We start from the raw sequence: 27,356 nt of genomic DNA on the forward strand, positions 1-27,356 counted from the left end.
ATCATTATTGACAACAACATTATTATTATTATTATTATTTGTATTACTATTTTTGTAATATTACTACCATTATTATATTAATATTATTAACAACAATATTAATATAATAGTAGTATTATTATCATTATTGACAACATTATTATTATTATTATTATTATTAGTAGTAGTAGTAGTAGTAGTAGTAGTAGTATTACTATTATTGTTCTTGTGCTCCTTTTTCCAGGAGTATTTTGTAAACAACAGACCACATCAAATAACAAAATTGATAAAGCAGCTACCTCAACCATCAAAAAATTGGCCCAAGTTGAGTTCAAATGAAATATTTGGAAAAAACAGGCGGGCCATATTGAAACACTTGGCGGGCCGGATGTGGCCCCCGGGCCGTAGTTTGCCCACCCCTGGCATACGCTAACTACATTAACGTCCAAAATGTACGCGAAAATTTTGCCCTGGTTTGCAGTCGAGTCGAGTGGTGGCCAGAGATAGCCGAGGGTGGAGTTGAACTCGGATCTGTGCGCTAACCACTTGAACACCGTGCAGCCACCAAAGACAATTTTTCCAATAAAAAAAAATTATGTCAATCCAATTAATCTATTCCAGACATACACAGATATTAACAAAAATACATTATATAGAGAATAATTCTCGTTTCACAACATGAAAACAATGTGGAAAATAATTATAAATGACAAATAAATAGCAACTTATTGATGCAGACTTCCCGCACATCCTGGCAAGATCAAATTCTCACTTTTATCAAATTGCACTCGCAACTTTCTTTTGGCCCCATGGAGGAATGATTAGCAGCCATACAAAAAAAATGTACCAACAGTGAGTTGGCATCACATGTGGTGTTTTGTTGGGGATGGTTGTTTAGTAAAGGGCAAACTTTACTGTACTTAAACCGGGACAATGTATGAAAACCAAGGCTAGAATTATATCAAAACTGGGGCGTGTAAAAATTTTGAAATTTTTTTCACCTTTCCTAAAATCCACATGCAGTTTTTAAAAAAATATATATTTTTAATTAATTTAGTTACACCATTTTCTCTCGGTTTCATTTTGTGTGATGTATATGACTTGTACGAATGATGGTGCAGAAATGTTCCTTCCCAATGCTCACTTACTGCATGGCTGCTTCATCCGGTGTTGCAGCAGAGCAGGTGGTGCAACCTGGAACAAGGAGCGCTTGTTGTGTTGTCCTTCACCTGCACGGGATATTGTGATGTCAGCTTGTTTACTGCTGAGAGAGCTGAACATTACACGTTCTCTCCTGAGGGTCACTTTGGGTATTTTTAGTGTTCATGATATCAAGCGAATATCAAGGGATGCAAGGAGGGGTGGGGGGTGTTATAGCTGCTGTATGCACTTTTTTTTTTTTTTTTTGCACCCTACTGGTAAAAAAAAAAAAAAAAAAAAAATCCATGCAGTTGTTAATCTGATGGTTATTCCAGGTCATTAATCTGGATAGCAGTCCGTTTCAATTTACTCTATTTGAAGATAACAGCCTTTTTCCCCTTCGTATCACCAGTTTCTATAGCCTACATTGCCATGAATATTTTAGCAGGGTGGCACATATGCATGCATATAGTTTATTTAGTGTACTTTAGTATGGCTGTGCTGTCACCTACAGTGTACAAAAATAGGATAAATAAAGGGCATGCAAAAGTACAAAATGGTTAGAAAACCCCATAATGTAAACTGTCGTCCTTCTGTGTATATGACCAACAGTTAAAGAAAAAAAAAGGCTTTACAATGCAGCCTGCAGCTCTCCATTATTATTATGTCAGTCAGCTACAAATAGGGGAATTTTAAGTTTGATCATTGAAACCCTACTCACACTAGAGAAGCATTGAGTATACGTATTAACTATTTTTGACTCTAAATATTTGGGACCATTGTTGTGACCGGCACGCAATGTTTTGCTCATGCTAAAAAAAAAAACTTTAAAAGTACATTCAAAGTGGAAAAATATTGAACCGTACTAGAAATGTATTCTAACTGCACTCAGCTTTCTGAATATTCTTACGGTATTTCAACAGCATTCCAAACATAACAACATAAAAAAAAAGGCAGCCAGCTGTCACTCACCATTCAAGCGTCGTCTTATTCACATCACGTCATGCCGCCAAGGTGAGGAACTCCACCACCGGCGTGGACAGGGCAACCCAAGAAGCCCCTGAAGAACCAGCTCCTACTCCTGATGAAGCTGCACTATCTGACGTTTCGGGCAACAATCGAATGGCACTCATACGGCGTTCTAAGTGCTTTCTAAACATTCTGACAGCGTTTTCTGACAACAGTTTCCTTAAAGGGAACCTATTATGCTCATTTTTAACCCTTTGTATAGAATTGTGGACAGAAAGCTTTCAAGATCTTCCAGATTCTGGCCCTCTTTCTGCAGCTTTTCAATGGATTTCGTCCTTCCTGCCCAAATGGCCTTTTTAATTTACTACACCACCGGCCCTCCTTGAAGTAGGCCCCCTCTGCTGTGATTGGTCACACTCCCAGGCACTCCCGAGGACTTCCTGGCAGCTGCCGAGACGATTGTGTTCGACTATTTATGCAAAGTAAACACAGTTATGACACTGATAAATTGTTACTTATTGGTCTTCTGACTCTTCAGCACTTTGGCATCATTTAACATGAAAATACAGCATTTACACAACATTTATGCTAGGTCAGAAAAGGGGCATAACAAGTCGCCTTGAATATTTCTACTGTTTTTCAACTCCAATGGAGTCAAATGTGCAAAAATGATTGGAGACGGGGTCGAAACGTCATGTAAGTATTTGAACGGCATTCATATGAAGTAATTTTATCCCGAATACTGCAGATTTTGAAAATGTTTCATTCTGGCTGGTTCTACTTGATACATGTTGATTCTGACGAAGTGTGAGAGGGAGGTTAGGTTTTCTTTAGCGAATAGGCTGACCGAGCATGAGGTTGCTATTTAAATGTTAGCACTGTAGCTTCACATAGCGTCTGTGTCCTCCTGTCCCACTCAGTAACGCTACATGGCATGCAATATGTGGCATCCATTACATTGAACAAGTGCAAACAAAAGGGCACAATAGCGTGTCTACAAGCCCACAAATCAAGTAAAAGCATCTTTATACAGTACATATATTTTTTTCATAATAGATGGCTAAAACTGATCGATAACTTGGGGAAAAATACAAGGTGTGTTAAAAAAAAACATTTATGAAGAATGATGAATAATAAGTTTGTAGAGCCTGCATCTCATCATTTATTAAAACTATGATAAATACACGCTATGACATTTTAATGGGGAAGTTTCATCTTACTGTTATTCCCCCGCCATCATGCCGTTTATTTACAGATATTCATTTCCTCATTACCCATATTACTGCTTGGGAGTAGGTGGGAATTGTTTGCCAGTAGCTATTACGCTCTCCATCCAGCTTTACAGGTGGAGGAGCATTTTTATTGGGTGACAAACTAGCATATTTGGCACCTGACAACAAACACAAAAGTGCAAATAAAAGCCATCACACATTAATATTGACTCCAGGAGACGCTGCGTCATTTCAAGGTACATTGAACGCAGTGTGACAAGACATTGTAGAAACAAAGCAACGCACATCCATTATTATTTTTTTTTGTGTTTGTTGCCTTGTTTTTAAGCAATTTTAAAAACAAATCATGATAAACATTCCTCCATCAGAGTGTCAGTTTTGAAGATATTATTATACCTTTACAATCAGCGAGTGTATTATAAGCCTAATAGCTTCTCACAAGGCCTTCTTGACACGCATACACACACACGCACACGCACACACACACACACAGGCAAGCTGTGGAAAATGACTGAGAAGGTAAACAGACACACTATTCATATAGTTAGAACCAGTTCAAGCCACTTTCTCACACAAACTTAACTTTCCAGGCATACAAAAGCTTAAGTTTCACTTTCTAAAGAGGCACCGCAACTGCTATAGAGATTCTGTCTGCTTTAATTCTGAGCTACTTCGTCGATTTTCCTCATTTGATGAGAGTTCAATGCCCTCACCAAATATATTGCTCTTATTTTTAATACAATTTGAAAACCATTTTAATAGCGTGATCATTGATGACTTGTCCGTCCCAAGAGAAGAATTTATCTTTACAAGATATACTGCATTTGCTTATTAGCGTTTGTCACAAATAGTAGAATACAGAAGAGATACATTTCCAACATGCGATTGTTTTTGCACCTCAGGAGGCCAATTCGTAGGCATGTTGCTGCCATTTCAATTTCTCTCACTATCATCAGCATCCATGACATGGAGACAAACCAAGACAGAGTGGGTCTCTTTGGTTGCTCGCTTGTGTGTGCTCGTGCTCACACCCCCTCCACCCCGTCAGCAATCACTGGGTGGGAGACATCCATAAACTCTTAGCTTGGGAAACCCGTAATGGGCCACCGCAGTGGAGGCAAAACTTGTATTACGCTGCTTGCCATGGGGGGGCTGCAAATAGAATCATTATTTATGATTTGGAATGGCAGCAAGTGCTGGATAATTTCATCAAACTCAATGCCACTGCATTATGTAGCACAAATCATCACAAATGTAGCGTGCATGGTTTTATAATAATATAATTTATTTAATTAAGAGGACAAAAACAATCGATAACAATGTCCGCCAAATGATTGCTGATCTATACGGTACACACTACTTCACACACTCCTCCGCTAGCAAGTGACAGTAAGAGGGGGGTGATGGAGGATGCGCTCTGACTTGGACTGCCGTTGAGCTGGGTGCTATTTCTCTCCACAGTGGTTAGCCAGAAGAGGCAAGTGACAGCAGTAAAGGCTCCTGAGGAGCTGCTGAGGAGTTTTATTGGAAGGGAAAAACAGGGGACACTTTATGAGGTGGTCTTCCCTCATGAAAGCCCGGCTGTACAATTGAGACTCTGATGTGTAAAGGTGCAATCTAAAGACGTTTGGGTTTTAAAATGCAAAAAAGGCCAGAGATTTCTTTGACACCACCTGCGCTCATATCGTCTCCTCCACGATGAACTCGATGGCGTGCTGCGGGGACTGCGTCGCTTCCACCATGGTGATCTCGCCGCCGTCCATGGTGATGGTGGGCAGGCTGATGCCCTGCGTCCCCAGCATCGACGAAGGCAGGATGACCATCTGCGATGCGCCCTCAATGCCGCTGAGCTCCTCGGCCGGGATCATGATCGCCTCGCCGCCCCCCTCGCTCGCCTGCAGCACATATATGGTCTGGACACTGCCACTGTCCACTTCCACCCCGGTGGCAGCCATGGAAGAGAGCACTTTGGCACCTTCCAGAACCTTCTGGACCTGTGCCTGTTGGGTGGCGTTGGCCAGCTGCTCCGCGGCCTCCGCCGGGAGGTCACCGTGCTGGCGGATGTGTTTGTCCAGGTTGGAGCGGGAGCGGAAGGCAGCGGGGCAATGTGGGCAGGCGTAGGGCTTCTCGCCACTGTGGGTGCGGGCGTGCTCGGTGAGGCGGGCCGCCACGCTGAAGCTCTTGCCGCAGATCCAGCAGCAGAAAGGCCGCACGCCGCTGTGGATGCGCTCGTGGTCCTGTAGGTGGGGCAGCTGGCGGAAGCTTTTGCCACAGGTGGTGCACTGATGAAGGGGGATGGGGGGGGAAAGATAGCGGGAACAACAAAAGAACTCAGAGGATGCGAAAAATATAAAATGCACGGCGTAGTACCAGACCCAAGTTGTATATTTGTTTAGGGTGTAATGCAGGGGTCTCAAACATGCGGCCCGCGGGCCAAATGTGGCCCGCAGGACACTAGTTTGAGGCCCCCGTCTTGATATGAAAGTTTAATGTTAGTGCGGCCCGCGCAAGTTTGATATGGATGCTGTATGGTATCATGTACCCAGAAAAAAATATTACGTTTGATTCATGTTCATGTTAAAGGTTAAATAACTGTTATCCTCCCTATCCGTGTGGAAGTGGTAAGTTTTTGGCTTTTTAAGTTTAAAGGAAATAACTTGAAGGCTACCGTTTAGGTCGCTAGCTCTCTAGTTTGCGAGTTAGCATGTGTCTCAAGACCCTGCAGTTGCGCAATATGTTAAATAAAAAGAGTATAAATGTGACTATAGTCGTGTTTTGTCATGTCTACAGGGCTCTAATAATGCTTTGTTCATTTTAATCTGAAAAAATTCATTTGTCTACCCACCAACTATATGTGGTTTCTTAAGTTTTTATTATTTGCCGTTTTATTGTTGTTATTATATTTATTTATGACTGATTGACTTTCTTTATTCTTGTAGAAAATTGGAACCAAAGTGAAGTTTTTTTAATTTTTTTTGTTTTTAATAAATGCGTTGTTTTTTTTTGTTTGGAAAACCTGATGCGGCCCAGTCTCACCCACAGCCTAGCTCCAGTGGCCCCCAAGTAAATTGAGTTTGAGACTCCTGGTGTAATGGTACTTCTATTCGTAATTTGATTTTTCGGTTCGGTATAGAGGCATACCCCACATGGTAGGCATTAAAAGTGAGAGAGAGGAAGTATACACTGGACATAGCGTTGCATTTCCACAAGCCCGGGGTGTGTGCCTCAAAGCGGACGAACAGAGATGGCATTCTACGCAGAAACGGCGATTCAGGCTACAAGCAGACGAAAACAGTGTAGCCCAATGTTTGCCTAGGCAGGAGTCATGGCTAGTGGTAGTGCCAAGGAAAAGCCAGAACTTAAAAATGAATTAGTTTTAGCATCTTCAATACAGTGACCAAGTGGTTAGTATTTGCCTGCAGTCAGGAGATCAAGGGGTCGATCCTCTGTTTCCTTGTTTATGGCTCTTACACCCCAAACACTGTATTTATGATGCATTATGAAGAGTTAAAGATGTTTTATAATGCTTTTTAGGAGGAGGGAAGTACATAACCGCAACATAATAAAGCGCTGCTTTGATTCCCATTTGGTGATTATTCATTAGTTTATGAGACAACACTACACAAACCCGGTCTTGGTTTTGTGGTTTCGGTATTCCTTAGGATAAAACTGCATGCTCCTGTTGAGTATGCATCTTAAATATAATAGACATAAATTAATATTCAGCACTGTGTTGGAGCGCCAGTGCATCAAACATCCATCTTTTTGTGCCTGATAGATGCTGCAACGGCATCAACATTAAATCAAATTCCACAGAGGCCCGGTGCAATGGGCCAGGGTGGGTGGGTAGCGTGGATGTCATCACCACGGCAAAGATGGAGGGTCGCTGGTGGGGAAGGTGGGTGGGGGAGCGATTCCCAGAATAGTAACAGTAGCTGACAGGCCCTAATTCAGCCCTGCCATTAATCACCACTACAGCAAGGGAGGAAATACCCGCAGGCACGAATGGCCGCAGTCCAGAAGCGCCAAGATGGCAACGTAGGGCGTGGGGGGAGCATGTGTGACCGTGATGGGTGAGCCAGCGCTGGATTTGAAATGCAGGTAATAAAAATGGCTTCTGAGCAGTACAGAGAAATAAGATGAGTTCTGAAAAAAACGTACCTCGAAGGGCCTCTCGTTCGTATGGGTCCTCATGTGAACTTGGAAGGTGGAGTTGTAGGCGAATCCCTTCTGGCAAATCTGACACTCGAAGCGGACCTGGCTTTTGGACTTCCCCAGCTTGCCTTGGAAGTGGGCCACCACATGCTCCTCCAGTGCCTTGTTTGAGATGAAGCGGCGCCGGCAAGGCCTCACCGGGCATTTGAGCGGCGTCTGGCCGGTGTGGGACAGGCGGTGGAGGTCGAGGCTCTCCTGGGTCATGCAGCGGTGGCCGCACAGGTCGCACTCCATCTGGACATGGAGTTGAAATAATGAGGACTCCATTGTGAAGCAGCAGATGTTCTAATCTCGTGATAGCTCCTATAACTTCTGAACTACAACTAATTGCTTAAATACTGGTAGCTAAAAAAAACGGTAGCTCTTTCTTTAGCAGAAGACAATCACAATCGGGGAACGACGAGCTTGTCAACGAGAAATCGCAGGAGGTAATTACTCAAAACAACAGTCTGACTCACAATGTTGTCTGAGATTGTTTGTCTCTTGAAGGCTAAAATCATCAAACAGCAACTTAACACTCAAAAGGTCGCTAAGAAATATACAATATCATCCCACAATACACAATAATATTTCAAATATAAATACATTATGGGATATTATAGCATATTTCTTACCTACCGTGCGGGTGTTAAGTTGCTGTGTGATGATTTTAGCGCAAGATACTGTGAGTCAGACTGTTTCACTGAGTAATGACCTCCAATGGGTTGATAAGCTCGTTGTGAGCTTTCTCATTGCTAATGATTGGCTGCCAGGTCCTCACAGACTCGTGCATGCTGCAATATGTCCTTTTATGACGTGGACAGACATCATGAAAAGGGTTGTTTATTTTTGTTTATCTTCTTTTAACAACTGAGTGATTGTTATGTGTATTAAAGTGTTATTATTTCAAATATTGCCTCTGCAGTTAATGCAATGGAAAGAATGAATCAAGAGGCTTCTTGTGCAGCTTACCTGTCCAGTAGAGCGACCTCTGCCCTGGCCCCGCCCACGGCCGGTGTTCCTCTCCTCCGCAGAGGTGGGGCAGCGCTGCAGGTGGATGTCCAGCACAGCCTGGTTTATAAACGCTGATGAGCAGTGAGGGCAGGTGACGGGCTGCTTGTCTGCAACAACGAAGGATGGGCTTTCAAAACTAAAGGCGATGCTGCCATGTACTGTTGTTTTAAAGGAGTGCTGTCTCTGCATTAATTTCATTAGTGATGATTTGTGGAACACTGCCTTATATTAAATGGACTATGTAAATGCAATATATGATGAGTGATATAGGCCCATCAAGCTGAAGAGATCAAAGTCCCACTTAAATTCATTAGGCTGGTGATTTGACTCCATCTTTAGAGCCACGGTAATCACCTCAACTTTCATGAAGCCTACACATTTGAGTTTAATAAGTGATATTTGCATCATTAGAGTCTCCTGTGAATTGGTTGAGGGAGACACTGCGGCTCATCGACACTTTGCTGCTTCATTTGCTTCTAAATGAAAAAAAAGTGGGTGTTTACGATGTGCAGTACAAAAAACTAAATCAGACAGAATAATTTGTCACTTGGATCTTCTAAGAAAACTCTTTCACATCTCCACACTAAAACGATTTATCAGAGTACAAATAGCAACAGATTGCTCCGAATGAAAAGAACCATTAATTGTGCGATAACTGTCGTTGTCAGTTGTGGCAATTTCTGCTTGGGAAATGTGTTCTGACATTTAACTAATGCTCAGAACCATTTCTTACATTTCCCTATTGATCCCTCCCCGTCAATGAATATACTCAAGCCAGTTACTGTCCTGTGTCTATTTGGGCAAAGTAAACAGCCTCCCGCTGGGGTGAAAATCTGTCTGGGAAAATCGCTGACACTGATGGTTCATCAACATGTCGATATGCTGTCATGCCAACAGCTCACAGTCTGCTAACAATGTGTACTTTTGCCCCAGTAGTGGCAATTCTGTGACCGACCAATTAAACCTTTAATAAGGACAATCCCGCCCAACAGTCCTGGTCTGATCAATGGATCAAATCCCTCCAATCATCTCTCTCATACCTCTGACCTCGGCCACATGCAGACTGTTCGAGCTTAACTAATGAGGGTCCCCACCCCTGTGATTAAGATGAAGTGTCGACATGTTGACCCAATTCATTTACCTCCACCTTCCTCCTCCATTCCACTTGAGACCCCGATCGATAGAAAGCCATTGACCTAATGCATCAGCGGAACAATGCACATAAACATGGATGTATGTTTGGGAATAAACAACATAGGCTCCGGCTGTGCCTGGCAATGATATTCATTGCAGACTCGGCATTAGTCAATAGTAATTCACTGCGAGTTGTACTAATAAGAACATCATAATTGATTTGCTTCCATTAGGATGGTGGAACAGATTTCTCGTTATGTCTCCGCAAAACGCACTCATCCCTCATCTTTATTCCCACTGAATTAAAGGATCTGTGTGGAAACACAAATGACTGACAATAGACAAAAGATGTGCATACACATGCAAGATATGTGCAGGAAATGCACATGAGATTTCATAAGCGACACAAAGCTTCCAGCTTGGCGCATTGTTCCTGCTGACAATACAAGATGTGTGGGTGAATTGTTCCTACAGGGTTGGAGCCCCCTCGAGTCTGACCTTGATGAGTGAGAGAGTGCAGGTCGAGGTCCTTTCTGCGGCTGAACGCTTCTCCGCAATCTGGGCAGGGAAACGGGTGGCTGGTGTGGAGAAGCCTGATTTAAAAAAAAAAAAGAAAAGCATTAAATGCACAGGATTTAACAACATAATTTGCAACATTTATTTCAATATAGTCTTAAAATAAACTTTTTAAAAATCTAAATAAATAGGGTGCACCTATCAGGAAGTGACTGCGCTACTTGTTAAACGAGGGACATTAGCAGAGCTTCTTAAGAGGTGGAGATAAAAGAACAGCAGTAAACTAAAAGACTGTATTTATCCACCGCTTTACGTTAAGCTATACATCAATTCAAGTGGGGGCCATTTTGCAGCTCCTAAGGCTACAATGTCAGATAGCAGGTTGTATTTACCAAAGATGATGTGTTCTAAACAGACAAGATTGGCAGAAAGAAATCTATATTTCACAGATAGCTGACCAAGAGGTCGCATGAGAATTCCAATTTGCACCAGCGTCATCGCTCTTAAGCATTAAATGTGCTGTGATAAGCAAGGGACAACGAAGGCAAATGGGTTTTTTTTCTTAAAAGTATAAGCCATAAAGACAGTCACTGGCTCATTGGTCAACCATGGGTGACAAGTGATAGCTGCTGGGAGACTGGCAAGTAAGTGTTGTCTCAAGTAGGAGAGGGAGGGACTATCCAAAGTTGTATCTACAGTAGTAATACTGTAATGCAGGGGTCTCAAACACGCGGCTAGTTTAGGCCCCCGCCTTGCTATGAAAGTTTAATGTTAGTATGGCCCGCGCAAGTTTGATATGGATGCTGTATGGTATCATGTACCCGGAAAAAAATATTACGTTTGATTAATGTTCATGTTAAAGGTTAAATAACTGTTAATAGTTATCCTCCCTATCCGTGTGGAAGTGGTACGTTTTTGGCTTTTTTAAGTTTAAAGGAAATAACTTGGAGGCTACCGTTTAGGTCGCTAGCCCTCTAGTTTGCGAGTTAGCATGTGTCTCAAGACCCTGCAGTTGCGCAATATGTTGTAAATAAAAAGAGTATAAATGTGACTATAGTCGTGTTTTGTCATGTCTACAGGGCTCTAATAATGCTTTGTTCATTTTAATCTGAAAAAAATAATTTGTCTACCCACCAACTATATGTGGTTTCTTAAGTTTTTATTATTTGCCGTTTTATTATTATTATTATATTTATTACTGATTAATTGATTTTCTTTATTCTTGATTTGTTTATTTATTTTTCATCTTATTTTGTGTAGAAACATAATAAAAGTAAGATATTTGAGAACAGTGGAATGTTTTATCAGAGCTTTTCTTGTAGAAAATCGGAACCAAAGCAAAGTTTATTCATTTTTCTGTTTTTAATAAATGCGTGTTTTTTTTTTTTTTGGAAAACCTGATGCGGCCCAGTCTCACCCAGACCCTAGCTCCAGTGGCCCCCAAGTAAATTGAGTTTGAGACCCCTGCTGTAATGTTATATTATATAACATTTGTCATATTTTAACCGCAAAATTATGATAGCCTAGCCCAGGGGTCGGCAACCTTTACTATGAAAAGAGCCATTTTACCCCCTTGCCCACTGAAGAAAAATAACTTGGAGCCGTAAAACATATACTATGTTTAAAACAACATTAGAGGGAATTTGGGGGTATCAAAGTAGTTCAGATAAGAAAAGACGAGTTGGAGTACTCTTGCTAGTATTGGAGATAAACGTACATAAATAAAAAACTAAATAAAAACTACTGTAAAGTTACCTGATTTATTTACTCCGGCGCAAACAAGTTCCCATGCCGCTGTTTTTAAGTGAGCTCTAATTTATTTTTGAGAATTGTCAAATAGCTCCGGGAAAGTATTACTTATTTTCTTTCATGTACTGAACTGAATAGCAGTCAGAACTCAGTCGGGATGCATTCATGGTCTCAGACAAAGTTGGATTTTTTAAAACTCATTACAAAAGATGTGTATTTTCCCCCACTCGGGTGTTAAAAAATATTCAAGCATCGCAAAGGGAGCCACAACAAAGAGGATGAAGAGCCACATGCGGCTCTGGAGCCGCAGGTTGCTGACCCCTGGCCTAGCCTATTTAAACTGAAGAGAAACGACATGATCTGACGCCGACTATAGTTGTCTTTATTTTGGTCCTCATGTTACGAATTTCGGCATTTCATAGTTACAAATGAGCTCTTATGAATTAATTCAACAACTTAATTTTGTTTTGTAAACACTGGACTCACACTGGAAGAATACAACGCGGCATGCTGCAAGGACGTGGTGGCTGCCTGACCCCATGCACAGCAAATTAATACAGCGTGCGCCTCATTCAAGGCTACATGGAGTGAGTAACATTGCTTATTAATTAACTATTTGCTCTTCATTATGAACATCATTAAAAATTCCATTTTGCATAATAGTGTCCCTTTTAAGATAACTGTATACCGTGGTGTGAAAAAGTGTTTGTCCCTTTCCAGATTTATTTTTTTATTAGTAATAAGATAGTAATATTAAATTTTATGCAATAATGCACCTTTATAATGTCGACAGACTTGATTAATAGTAATAAACGTTAATAGTAAATAGCAGAAAGAAAAGTGAAGACGTATACGCAGTACACTGTTCCTCTTGCTCGACGAGGCTTGCTGCCTTGTCCTGTTTGACGTCCTTAATTTACTTGGCCTCTGTCTGTCAGTCATATATGAGGCTGAAATTCAAGGACAGAAAGATATCGAGGGCACGCTGTGTTCGGAAAGCTTAAAGGTCCTGCTACACGGCTCAGCTGGTACAGCTCCGGGCTAGCGAGAGGACGTTTATCTAAATCCCAGCCCGTGCTGTGCAAGGATGAGTAAATCAGATGCTTTTTAAAACAGGGTTACTAAGGCTGAATGCTTTAGCTAAAGACTCTCTGGCCTTACAGGCTGAAAATATAATGGTGTTGCATCAAGACATGCCATTTCGATGACAATAAAAGCTTAGGATGATAATTGTGGACAAATTCTTGTTACTTGTGATGATACAGCTGATCCTCAGTGTTGAAGTGTGAAGGGCAGAGGGGGCATGAGAAAGGAGCATCTCCTCCGTCTGTGTCCATGTCAACCACCTGCAGGCAAGGACACAGTAAAGGATAATGTAAAAAAAATGATTAGGCAGCAAGGTTTAAAAATACTAAAAATACTCTATATTAAGCCTACAGCACAATCATTATTCATCTTTTAAGGCTAACAGCAATATTGCAGGGTCACTCGGTGATAAAAAGAACACATTTGGTTCGTAAAACTTTTCAAGACGTGTACGTTAGTGGTCAAGCTTTTTAAAAATTTGTGGCGCTCGCAATAGGTATTGTTCCAAAAGCGAGCATACATGTAACACATATATCCTCACAGTTACATCATTATTAGACAAATGGTGATGAATTATGGACAATTAGTGGCTCTACCCTGACCATGCCCTGCAAAGATTTTTTTTTTCAAACAATATGGCTCATTACAAACCAAACCAATCTGACTTTGGATCAAACTTTGGAGTTAAGTAAAAAAAAATAATAGCACAGATAACTAAGGACCGACCGATACATCGTCCGGCCAATATATCGGGCCGATATTTGCGTTTTTTTTCCTTGTATCGGTATCGGCCGATACGCGCGTGGGTTCACCGATGTATTTTTCCACCGCATGATTTATAGTCAGGCATCTTTGTGTTGCCCCGGCGGCAGAGGACCCCGCAACACACGTAGTCGCGGTACCCCGCCCCCACTGTTGAATCACAACAAGGGCACGTTTTCACAAGTAATAGAGTTAGCTTGCGTTTGCGCGTCACACTGCGGAGCAGTCATCACATCAATGCCAGATAAAACTTAAACTACGACAAAAATGTTTTGCACATGGTTGAATATTTATTTATTTTAAAGTTGATAATGCCGTTTAAATGTGTGTTTAAGAAAGCTTTATCCTACTGTGTTCAGTGTTTACATTTCAATATATATTTGTTTAAACTTGAGACCTGTAATATTTGTTATCATGGTCATTTTTTCATGTAAATTGAGGGATCAAAAGCAGTATCGGCCACAAATACCGGCCCACGCAAAATCGGCCATCGGCTGAGGGTGATGGAAAAAAAAATCGGTATCGGCATCGGCCCCAAAAAAAAACATATCGGTCAATCCCTACAAGTAACGTAGTAGGGGTGAATGTTTTTACTAAATGTTACACTTTTGTGTGTACTAGTTCAGGAGTAGCTTCCCCACATACAGACCAAAATTAAGTGCAATTAAAAAAAAGAAGAGCTTTCAATAACAGTTGAAGCAGTAGTGTAAAAACTGTACCGGTTTGCGTCCACGCTTGCGGCGAGGCTGCTCCGACGTGTGAATGAGTTGGTGCCTCTTTAGGGTTGCCGCCTGGGCGAAGTTCTTGCCGCACACGTTGCAGCAGAATGGCTTGTTGCCAGAGTGGTTCATGGTATGACGCAGCAGGCTCTGCGAGTTGGTGAAGGACTTTGAACACACCTGCACAACAACAAGGAAGACATCACTATTATATGAAGCATTGTGCGTTAAAGTGGACCTGACGGCAAACTTAGACGGACACCTTGCAAGTGAAGAGCTTTTCTCCTGTGTGACTATAGACGTGTGTGCGCAGAAAGACACGTCGGGTGAAGGTTTTGCCGCAGTATGGGCACACGTGCGGCAGAGCTGTGCGGGACCAGTCCTGCAGCAATTTGGCTGGCGGAGGGAGGTTTGCCGTGTCCGGGGCCACTAAAGCTCCACCCTCCATTTCCTGATTTAAACCTAAATCCTTGTTTCCTGAAAAAAGAAAGAAAACATGAAAGTTCCTGCAATGCATGCATGCATGCATGCATTTTTTTCCCCCCCAAGCAAGACTTGGCGACTTACCTTTGCTCACGATCCTGAAAATCGGCCTGCTTCTCTTAGCAGACGGTGCATCCAACTGATTCGCAGAAGGTGAGGAGAGGGGACGCTTTGAGCTCTGCGGCGCATCCATAGAGGTGGCCATTTCATCGCCCGTGTCCACTTCGTCGATAGGCCCAAATTCCATGACTCGGTGTTGCCTTCGATGGTACAAGTACTGGGTGGTGTTCATGAAGGTCTGGTCGCAGTAAGCGCAACTGTGAAGCGGTGTGTGTAGATCGTGCTTCGCCTTGCGATGCGTGGTTAGCTCGGTGGCATCTTTGAAGCTCGCCCCGCACTGGATGCAGAGGAACAACTCTGCTTGGTGTACGGAGGAGGCTGACGGAGTTCCTGCTTGGTCCTGCTCGTCTGACGCGCTGCTCGGCTCGCACAGATTTTCCACTTTGGTCGTCGCCACTGTCGCACTTCCTTCGCCCTTCTGCCGGTGCTGCTTGCGATGGTAGAGGAAGAGGGTAGTATTGAGAAAGCTCTCCCCGCACACAGTGCAGTGGTGAAGGGCCTCCTCAAAGCCATGTGTCTTGCGGTGGGCCACAAGTTCAGACACGAGGCCAAAGCAGGAGCCACAGTCCACACATAGGAGCACGGGCTCAGGCTTGGGCTTTTTTACCGTCCCTCTCCTCCTAGGTGACTCTTCCTGTGTCACATCAGGTGCTGATGGCTCAGAATTCTGGGTCGAAGAAGAACTCTTTTCAAGTTCTTGCAGCTGTTCCTCCTTTACTCTCAGTTCCTCTGCTTGTTCGGGCGTGCGATTGTCGACGTCGCCCTGTGAGACAGCCTCATCGGTTTGTAAACTGGAAACCGAATTCATCTGAAGTTCAGACTGAGGCTCGGGAGTCAACTGGCTTTCAACAGCAACCTTTAAACAGGCACCTTCTTTGCGGTGACTCTGCCACAGGTCGAGACTTTTGAAGAGCTCCTCGCAGTCCCCGCACTGGTAGAGAATTCTAGGCTGGTCTGTCGCCTGGTCTTCGCTGCCCTCGGTTTGCATAGTGACCATTGTCTCCTGGACTACATCGTCAACAGGCTCTTCGGGGGGCGGCTCTAATTCGACTTGGATCTGTGGGACTGCAGTCTCCTGTGTTAGCTGTGTCTATAAAAACATGAAGGGATTACAGGGGGAAAAAGATACACATTATTAGGGTTTTTGATTGGGATCGTAATTGTGGTGTTACTGCAATCAGGGCTCGACAATAACAATGTATCGATGGCCCAGGGAAAGTTAAAACAAAATTCGGGCAAGTAAATCCAATCAGTGATATTCCCGTCGGGCAAGTGTACTTTGGCATGCCATACTGCCAAGAGTTTTTTTTATAAGCGGTTCTTGTTGGGTGTTGGTGAAACACAGACTGCGTAATTCCGGTAGTAATTTGCAAACCAATTCTTGCAAATCTTGAAATGGACCACTCAGTATCGTTTATTTAGACCGCGGTCCGGAGTCCACAGTCCGCGTTTTACCCACACCCGTTCTTGTTCGCGATCAACCAATCAGCGATGGTTTGACTAGGAAAACATCTATCATGGCGTCCCTGCCAACAACTTCTGAAGGAAAACACCAAAAAGTGATGAAACAGTGCCTCCTAAACAAGTATTTTATTAGCGGCAGCAAATCAAATGATGGCACAGGTGAGTGAATCACATTGCTGTGACAATTTGAAGTGGTCACAATGAAACACCACGATTCGATCCAATACCAAGTGCTGATTTTGCACAAGCTACAAAATCTAGCGCTTCCATTTCTCTGTGTATTTTTCTCACCTTTTTTCTTCACAAATTATTGTTTGACCATTGAGCATTTTTTTCTGGATTAAAAACACTTTACTAGTACACAAATGTGTCTATTCAATAATGTTTCATTGTGGTGCACAACTTATAAAAGGCAAAGTGCCTAGAAGTGCCAATCCAGATTTCTATGCAACGTCATGATCTATGGAGGAAAACAACCACAAGAAATGCTGTGATGCCACAAAAATTAAATGATATCATTATGGGGCAAGTAGTTCTCACCTTAAGGATTCCCCATGGGCAAGTCATTTTTGTTTTTAATGTAGAGCCCTGGCAATGACTGTATATCTTGGAGTGCATATATATAAATTTATAACAAACTAATGTATTACCAAAAAAATTAATTCCAAGCTCACTCGGCAACCTCGACAAAAGCTAACCCGTGACTTATTTAGAACACTGCCCTAAACTTGGGACTGCACCCAAAAAAGGAAATTTCACATACAATGCAAAAAAAAATTATATTGTTATGGGTATCATAAACCATAAAGGCAGTTATACGTTTGCCAAGGCACTGAGGCACTTTGTGCTACAATTAAAGCTCCCTTCATATATACAACAAGGCTGAATATAAATGCTCTCTTTATCTTTATAAAGACATTAACAGCCATTGTTGTGTGTAGCAACGGCTCTTTTAATAAACAAAGAAATTACAGCAACCCAAGCTAATGAAATAGGGCTGCGGTAAACCATCTTAATATGTCAAAGCAGAGGGATTAAAAGCGGCATGTCGCAGGTTTCCGAAACCCAATGAGAGATTTGTTAGAGGAAAAAAAAAAATGAATGTGGCGAATGAATTTCTCAAGCTCGTTTTTCGCCGTGGGATGCAATCAGTCTGTCGGCTGTGTCACAGTGCCTTATAGACAAGTGTTGGACGGTTTGAGTTAAAGCAGTCTGGGCGCAAGATCAACCTCAAGAAAGCTGTCCGCCCACTCCTAAACGAGGACCCATACATGACTTGCTGCTTTAAACCCCCCCCCCGAGGTCTCGCCTGAGCTGTCACAGGGCGCAAGATGCTGCCACCAAACACGTTACTTTTGTGCACCTTTCCATGATGAATGCTGCAGCACTCAATTAACATATCTGTCCATATTGATGAAATTGCTAAAATAACAATGAAGAGCTTGTCAAGTTCATGACTGGTGCAGGAGGACTATTCTGGTGATTCAGATGGCCTGGACAGATAGCACCGTATGTGAAGAAGCAGCTCGGGGTTCAGTCTGCTCTGTGACCTCATTACACGCCTTTCCCGCCTGCTCCAAATCTTCACATCGATTGCCATCTTGCTGGTATGAAACCCTTTCTCCAAACTGAGATCAGGAGGCCATTGCAGTGTGATAAGAAGAAAAACTGCACTTAAGGAATCCGATTTAGAGAACTTTTAACGTTTCTAAAGGAAGGATAGATTTTGGCTTTGTGATTGCTCAGCACAAATATTATAAATGTGACTGCTTCCTTAGCAAGTTCTGCAAAGTCATGGAAATATTACAGTCTATAATATTATATAATGTGGGAGAAATGATTTAACCAATTGGGTTTGGATTTATTGATGTAATACTGTTTTAATGTGTTACTTGGCCAAGTCACTCTTACATGATGGAAACACTTAGGAATGAGCAAGTTTCACTCAAACATTTTTATCCTCTCTAAATGATCATCTACCAACAATAATGCTCTAATTATAGATGGGATGTTTATTTACCTAAATCATAAAGAGCATTAATTGGAATGTAAAATGTAAAACTCATTCTAGATAAGTTTCGTTTTGAAATTTTAATTGTGATTTGGAGTGCAGGAGAAAGAGTGGAAAAAATAGGGTGTTCCAATTCCATTTAATAATAATAATTGGTATCACAATTTGTGGTTGCCAATACGATTCATGGATGATATTGGGTCATATAAAACGATGCGATGACGATTTAGTAACTAAAATTCAACCAGTGTGACTGTTAACTAAATAATTGGATACTGGACAGTGCAGTTCAGGTTAGCTAGATATGTGTGGGGGTTTTTTTTAGGTATAAGTTAATTATGGATATAAACAACGATTAATTGCAAATGCATTCACATTTTATTTGACTTCAGGTTGAATTCAAAAGGAGGAGGTTAACCTTTTCAGCTCACATTGTCGATATTCAGTACATTTTCAATTAATGTACAGTAGGTTTATTTGCTACTTCTGCTTCCGTTTTTCAACATAAAAATAATACAATATTTATTCATTTTCTACCGCTTTTCCTCACGAGGGTCGCGGGGGGTGCTGGAGCCTATCCCAGCTGTCTTTGGGCGAGAGGCGGGGTACACCCTGGACTGGTCGCCAGCCAATCACAGGGCACATATAGACAAACAACCATTCATACTCACATTCATACCTATGGACAATTTGGAGTCGCCAATTAAACTGGGATGTTTTTGGAATGTGGGAGGAAACCGGAGTACCCGGAGAAAACCCACGCATGCACGGGGAAGAACATGCAAACTCCACACAGAGATGGCCGAGGGGGGAATTGAACCCTGGTCTCCTAGCTGTGAAGTCTGCGCGCTAACCACTCGACCGCTGTGCCGCCTGATACAATATTAATATATAAAATTAATATTATTGTGTTATTAATAATATAATAATAAAGCGCAAACATCATCTCATTGGGTAGAATTAACAGTAGGTTTACCTTAGAGATGGTAAAATGTGTCAGACTTCCTGTTTCACACAGTGCTACGTTGGGTAAGAGTCATACGGCATAGCACGTATTAACGATTAAAAAGATCGATGGCCGTCATTGGTTACTTTGGTAACTTGTGTATATAAAAACCACAAAGCTGATGCATCATTTGATGTGAGGAGGTGCCTTCCCATGATGCCTTTTGTCGTGCTGGCGCGGGGCAATAACATCACAGATAGGCAAGTCTGAATCAAGTGATATTTAATGTCTTTATCATTAAAAGTGCTACAAAAAACACACAGATTCAAATAAAGCCTGCCGTACTTGAATCAAATTCTTTATTTTCATAGAATAAATGAATTTAGTATGATATATGTAGTCCGGAATGCCAACTTGCTGAACAGAGTTCGATGTTGGATCATTGGAATATAAATCAATACATAGATGTAGTGGATGAATCGTTACACACCTATTACATGTCAATTACTGTACTGTATATTTCAAAACACACCAACAACAGAACCATAATAGCTCAGCCAGCCTCCTCGGTTCGCCTGAGTAGTGGACCATCGTCGGTAGGCAGAGCCCCCCCCCCTCCATTGTATCCTAACGACCGTCATTTGACACTGTTAAAGAGCCAACCATTCCTGTCTATAACTCCCTCCTCCTTTAGAGAATAAATAGACTGGATCTTCCATCAAGCTCTCAGACTAGAGCTCTACTGTCTTGTCTGACTGGTGTGTGTCCCACCTAGTCTTTGAGCATGAACTGATGAAACCTTCTCAGGTGAGAGGTGAAAAAAAACCTATAAGACCTGAACAGACCAGTTGCGATCGATTGAGTGCCCTGAGAATTTATTGAATTCAATCGTTTCTAACCATGAAAATCAGATATTTTGGTTGAGAAACAATATTGAATTCAATAAATAACTCATGGCACAACATGAAGGACGTGCCCATGTAGATCTCGGTGCCACATCGTGTCAAAAATTATCCCTTTCATTCATCATTTCTATATACATTATATAAGCCGCAGGTGCCAATGTCATAATAATAATATTTAGCACACAGAAAGATGCTACACGCAAATATTTTTTGTAGCTTTTGATTAAATAAATATTTTCTTCCCCGAAGAGTACCGTTGTAACATGTAACAATTCAACAGTGCGGAACAGTGAGTGTAAAATGCCTTCTTCGTCATTGTCGACCATCGTATTCACAAGCGTCACAATTGAACAGCCTCATAATTCATCACACACTTTGTCAGCCTCTCTCTCATTCCGTTGTCACTCTTTATTGTCTCTTAATGACGTTAGCCAATGTATTTCGACTGTGAAAGGCAGTGGGTGTCAATACCTGGCGGGAGGACCAGTCACATTGATTATAATCATGCATGAGCAAGTCCTCTGTGGGACTGTACCAACTTGAGGGAAGGGATCAACTGTGTAGGAAAATGGGATTGGGGCCATACTATTCACATTGTAGGGTGGGAGTTTGACAATTGCGCACAAAAAGTGACAAGAAAATCTGTTCCACGTTTTTATCACATTATACACCAAAATTAAATGGGTTCTTACTACGGACCTGTGCCATTTATGAACAAAGTTTAATGGGTATCAGTATTGTACATTTTGCATAATCCTGCTAACTAACATGTTAAATTAATATGGTCTATATACCCCTACTCTTTCCACACTGGATGGAGCAAATATACTACAATGACTTGAAAGCAGTCAGTAATTGACTTTTTGTGCTGTGCATTTTCTGTAATATCTCAAAATTTCCAGCATTGACAGGTCCATCAGATGCTGTGTAATACCACTGTCAGCAACAGAGAGAAACAGTCTGTACTCTCAGTGGAAAACAGTTCAGCCCCTCGTGTTCCCGCTGAGCTAATCAATTTTCTGCCCAAAAGAGCACATCATGCAACCTCAAATTGTCGCAAACAGCTCCACGTTTAGCGCTCAGCCCAGTGTTAAGCGCCCAGCTGAGAACAACTGTTATCATTAAGAATTTTACGATTTAAATCAATCAAAAGGAACGCTGGCACCTCACGTCAACATCAATCACCAAAAATTAATGACTGTTAAATATCCTTGAAAGCCCTATTTGGATTCCACCAAAATATTTTGCCGAAAAAAATAGGGTGGAATATTGTGTTCTTGGGCTATACAAACTAATATACCAAAAGGATTACACTTTCATCTTTCATAATTTTTCCATTCTTCAGTAATCAGCAGGCTGCACGGTGGTAAGTGGTTAGCACGCAGACTTCACAGCTAGGAGTTCAGGGTTCAATAGAAGAGAGCATGTTTGATGCAGTTGTAAGCACATAGGAGAGTCATACGGGTCTCTGTTCAGGTTGCTCAGTACAATATGGTTGACTTAAAAAAATTTACTACATCTCAAATAGCTGCATTGTTTGAAAAGGTGAAAGAACGTCTGTTACAGTGTAATCTAAATTCACAATAACACCACCATTTGTAGACTTTTAAATGTTTTTATAGACAGGTTAAGCTATTTTTACACTTGTATGACAGTTGCCGTCGCCTCCACTTCTGTATATGCTGCCAGTCTGTTGCTTACATCAAAAAATGAGCGGTTTTATCTTATTGTATTTTGATTATACAGCACTTAACTTTGTTTTAAACTTACATGACACTTAGGAATTAATAAGCACAAAACATGGTGTCGAGTAACCTTTAGCAAGACTGTCTCTTTCCCAGGGCGGAAACACTTATTTTATTTTTGTATTCTCAGAGTGGTTCACTTCTTTTTACACTTGTATGACAGTTAAGAAGGTTAAAAACCTTGTGAAAGCTTCCCTCGCTCAGTCCCTACGTATAAGTGACACTTGTCTCTTGCTGTTTTTGTGTTTTTTCAGAGCAGTTTCCCCAACAAATTGCTTTTCCACTTTTGATGTTCCATTGTATGTTTCAGGTAAGCGTTTTGCCACATGAGTGAGGCCTTTTGTGAAGCAATATCCACTTGAATTTAAGCCGCTGTGCTGACTCCATATGACACAATGCATGATGGCCTCTGCAAGTGCAGTATTTACCTGCGTCTGGAGCACCGGAACAATGACAGGGGTGGTTCCAGATGGGTCCGTCTGGTCCTCCTCTGCTGTGCACGTTAACTGGTGCTTGAGCACTTCCTCCAGAGTGCTGAACTCCTTGTAGCAGGGGAAGCACATGTACACTGACGTAGTCTCCATGGCCCCTAAGGAATTACAAATACGACATCAAACAGATGCAAGCTTAATTGTACAATGCAGCAATGAAAAGTTTATCTTTTGGAAGTTGCAGCTACAACAAGGATGGATTTTTTTTTTTGGGGGGGGGGGGTATATGAAAGTAATGATACAGCTAAACGTGGGCGTAGTGCACAACATCGACATCTGAGGATGTAAACATTGCCCCCTCCTGATGAAAGATCAAGACAACAGCTTAGATATAAAATGACACAATGCTAAATAATGAATTACAGTATGCATTCATTGTTGTTGGGAGTTTCTAGTCGGCGTTTATGCTACGTATGTGTGTGCTCAGTATGTATGTGTGCGTATGTATATGCATGGTGACATTTATATTATGGAGATGTGCATATTTAACAGCCATCTGGTCAATCAAATGCTCACCACATGACTCAGGGGTTGTGTAGCAACAACACAATAGGCTGGATACGGTTCCTGGCTTGGCGTTGGGATGATTCACATTTCACTTTTCAGTATTCCGTGAATGCTTTGTGCCTTTATTAATGCCCCTGACAGAATTGTTTTTAACTGGCTAAAATGTTTAAAGAAGCTTTCCCTGCTTTGCCAAGTACAATAATCTAGTCGGAACTTGTATGCACTGAAGCCACTAGCAACGCCATAAAGTCAAGGAATCAAGTGTCAACATTGTACTTAACAGCTGAAATATATTGTTAAATGTGCAAACAGGGGAGCGGAGCAGCGGAGACTCAAAATAAAGAATACCTGTGCAATAAAATTACAGTGCAGAAAATACGGTAAATACGCTTAACTGCACTTTTTTTTTTGCCCATCATCCACAGTCCTTACGGCAAACATGAACACATGTCTTTCTCTTCTCTGTGTGTTCTACAGAAAGAAAAACACGTAGCATGAGGAGTCATGGAATGAGACATCACCGATTTCAGCAATAACGCTAAAAAAAAAACAGTGTTCGATTAACATAATGTGACCTGTATACTAACCTAGCTGCAGCAAATTAATTACTGTAGGCAAAAGACTACTTTTCTTCCATAGTGACACAGCGCCTCACGCCACTACCGAGAGATACAGTAAACTATTGGAGTTGCTGTATCACCTGTGAGCTTGAATTTAATTTACCAGCTCAAGGTGGGGTCGCAAAAGTAAAAAGTAATAGTTTGTGGCAGGGGTCAGTAACATCTGCCATGATTAGTGATAGCAAAAAACTTGACCTGGGTTCGAATGGCTGCTTGGGCATCTCTGTGTGGGAGTTTGCATGCATGGGTTTTCTCCGGGTACTCCGGTTTCCTCCCACATTCCAAAAACATGCTAGGTTAATTGGCAACTCCAAATTGTCCATAGGTATGAATGTGAGTGTGAATGGTTGTTTGTCGATATGTGCCCTGGCAACCACGCCTGGACCCTGCTTCTTGCCCAATGACAGCAGGGATAGGCTCCAGCATATCTATAACCTTAGTGAGGATAAGCGGCATAGAAAATCGATGGATGGATGTAAAATGTTATTGGAGAATTTTAATAGAAGACATGGTTTACTCCCATTTCATTGCATTGTTATTACCTCATGCTAGCTGTTTCTCTATTTGGAAAGCACAGAAAAGACAAAGACACGTGTGTTCCTGTTTCACCTAAGGGCTGTGCATGATAAGTAAAATTAATTTTATTTAGGTAGAATACACAATACAGAAATATACATTATGTACATCTGTGTGCAAGGTTTGTGAAGTGCTCAGAGGTCAGTCAATGAGCAATGTGCAACCAGAAAAAAATGGATAGATGTTTACGTGACTACTTTCTGCTCTGACAAGCAATCTAATCTGCTACTAGGCACATTCAAGCACCAAAGCCATAAATCAAGTAGCAAATGGTACTTTGTAGCTTTCATATATTGTCAATACATTTCTTTTTCTTAAAAATGTACACATAGACATTTGAAATATAGTGGCAATAAACAGAAACACACCAGCCATTGTTTGCTTTTAATAACAATCTATGGAACAAACCACAGGGCATTTAGTGTAGATTTTGTTGTTTTTTTTCTCCAACATTTGCCCTTTGTAATCATACATTTAACGCATATAATAAATACACTAAACATCTACAACCTATAATTCATTGTTGTGACTTTTTAATGTATGCATGTTCAAGACAGAGTCACCTAGTCCTTCAAGCTGCAAATGATCCGACTCAGCAGTTACATCAGTGTAACAACACAACAGCAGTTCCAGTTTTAGCAAGCTCGTCTACTGGGCACATTTGTGAACGCACACTACAGTCATCCATGAAATCCAGGGACAAAGTACTTAAAAGTTGCAATATAGTGCGAAACGCACAAAGTTAAATCTGTGACACTGACATTGAAACTGAAAATCACAAGTTAATAGCCCTATAAGTACCCAAGTCATAAAATTGCGACAAGCAACATTGCTGAATTTAACAGGCCATTCCTGCAAATATGGTGCCTCGTGTAGTTAATACTTAACACCAGGAGATGGCAAACATCTGTAACTTCAATCTGAGCAACATAGGCCTTTCTTTGCAAAGTTCGGAAATTTATAGACTTGGGCAGCGACTCGGCTTGCCATGACAGTCCGCATGTAGCATACTTGAGCCGATGCTTTGCTAAACCGTGTTCGGGGTGGCAGGAGGGCATATGGTGGGTTGTCAAAACACTGCTAATGGTGAGGGGGGCAGTGGGATTGTAAAAAAACACAAAAAACAAACAGAGACTTCAACAGCACAAAAAATACATTGCTAATAAATAGAAATGGCCTGAGAATCCAATGACTTGGATGAATAATAATATTCACAGGCATGATGCAGACTTTATATCAATCTATCTAATCATAACAGTAATGATAGCTGTCGAGGCGGTTCAAGATCCCGCTGTAAACCACAATGATGATGGCTGGGTTTGCTTGCGAGATGAGGAAAAGTATCACAAGTGGATCACACATTTTAATGAGCGGGTATCATGGAGATAGGGATCTGACAAATTCTGAGCCTGGTGGTGTCATAATATGCACATTAAATGAGTAAATTTACACCCATCAAAAACTTTGGGTCATACTGATGATTTTTCTAATTTGCCGTATGTCTTTATCTGTAACCATTTTCAAGCGACAACCTTTTGAAATAATGTCAAAAATGAAGGGTTTGACAACACCTCATAATAACCTCACTTGAGAGCAAAATGGTCTTTTAAGTGGATGAAATGAAAGTACAAAAATGGGAATGGGGAAGACTATATGAAGCAATAAATAAACGATCTGGTATTTATTCCAGACTTACACCACAGGTAATTAAGAAATATGCACTGTTCTTTCTCAGCTACTTGTGTACTACTACTACTACTAACAATAATACAGTAATAGTTTATTTGTAATACACATTTAATGCCTCACAATGAGTGTTTTTGATACCGTAAGTATTCGGTTACTTTTCCAACTCCAACTAACTATACAATATTGATTTATTAAGTATCGAACATGACATCAAGGAGAAAAGAAGCCTAATAAACTGAAATTTACAACAAAGGGAATTAACTTTGATGTGTGCCCTTTTGGTGTGACGTCTCCAAAGCGTCTCAAAAAGGCATGAACTGACACTTTTTGCTCACATTTTCGCTTTCAGACAAACTCGACCGTATTTGCGTTGTTGTCGTGCTCAACAGTTAACATAATTAAATTATAAAATGCAATATCACAACGGCTCGTATACGCAGAAGCAAGACTGGTCGATTTGTGTCTGATTCTACAAGCTAACCAAGCGGCTAGCGGCTAGTTAGCCATAGCTGTTTTAAACCAGTTAGCGACCAGGCAGAAATGGCTGTCTTAGCAATAGCAACATGGCTGACAGCATGGTGACGGGCTAGCAAGTTAGCCCAAAAGCTACTAAAACGTCCGCCTGTCCATCCATTAACTACGGCTTGATCATCTTAACCGACTTGCACATGGAAGCCCTTAACCACCTGGACCACTGTTGCCTCCCTGCTAACATTGCCGCATCAATGAGAAGAAGAAGAAGAACATACTTAAGACCGAGGGCGGGATACCCTTCTTCGGTGGTATAATGGCGGCGATTGTCTTAAAGTGACGATTTGCTGTCTCCCCTGCAGTCGAAATTGTCCATAAATCCACACGCTATGTCAACTATACAACAAAAAAGTGACGTTTATACGGAATTACAAATAATAAATGTTGAGAAACGCTCACCTTTGTTTGACGTTCCGTTTTGACGTCGAGGAAATAGGATAACAAGTTGACTTGTGGCTTCATTCCAGAAGCGCGTTTCTGATTGGCTGTATGTGCGACTGCGTCCACCAATAGCGTTCAACGACACTGGAATTTGTAGTTTAAAAGCGCGGAAGTATATCAGTAGAGTTAGCAGCAGCGCGTATATAACATTAAACATAATTCAACTATTTACGACCTTAATGGAAATCAATGCAAATATTACATATATTACACATATACAGTTGCCCTTTGATTAAAACGATGATTTTAAAGACAATTGTGTATTATTAGTGAACGTTTCTTGCATAGAGACAGGCTCCAGAAATACTTAAGTTTGTAAATACATGGGACTTA

The 27,356-nt window shown here is 41.4% G+C and overlaps 1 protein-coding gene across 1 annotated transcript; it reads right to left on the minus strand.

Moving 5' to 3' along the window:
• Positions 1 to 2,479: 2,479 nt before the first annotated feature.
• On the minus strand, positions 2,480 to 27,065 carry znf574 (zinc finger protein 574). Its single transcript, XM_058053940.1, has 11 exons — positions 26,982 to 27,065; positions 26,801 to 26,878; positions 22,597 to 22,757; positions 15,062 to 16,187; positions 14,757 to 14,971; positions 14,495 to 14,674; positions 13,179 to 13,273; positions 10,161 to 10,255; positions 8,487 to 8,635; positions 7,482 to 7,769; positions 2,480 to 5,602 (listed from the first exon to the last, which is right to left on the minus strand). The coding sequence occupies exons 3-11, from the start codon at positions 22,750 to 22,752 to the stop codon at positions 5,000 to 5,002; spliced, it is 2,907 nt and encodes a 968-aa protein (XP_057909923.1). The 5' UTR covers positions 22,753 to 22,757; positions 26,801 to 26,878; positions 26,982 to 27,065; the 3' UTR covers positions 2,480 to 4,999.
• Between the last annotated feature and the right edge of the window lie 291 nt (positions 27,066 to 27,356).

This window comes from Doryrhamphus excisus, chromosome 17 (assembly GCF_030265055.1).
Source record: "Doryrhamphus excisus isolate RoL2022-K1 chromosome 17, RoL_Dexc_1.0, whole genome shotgun sequence".
NCBI classification, from domain to species: domain Eukaryota; kingdom Metazoa; phylum Chordata; class Actinopteri; order Syngnathiformes; family Syngnathidae; genus Doryrhamphus; species Doryrhamphus excisus.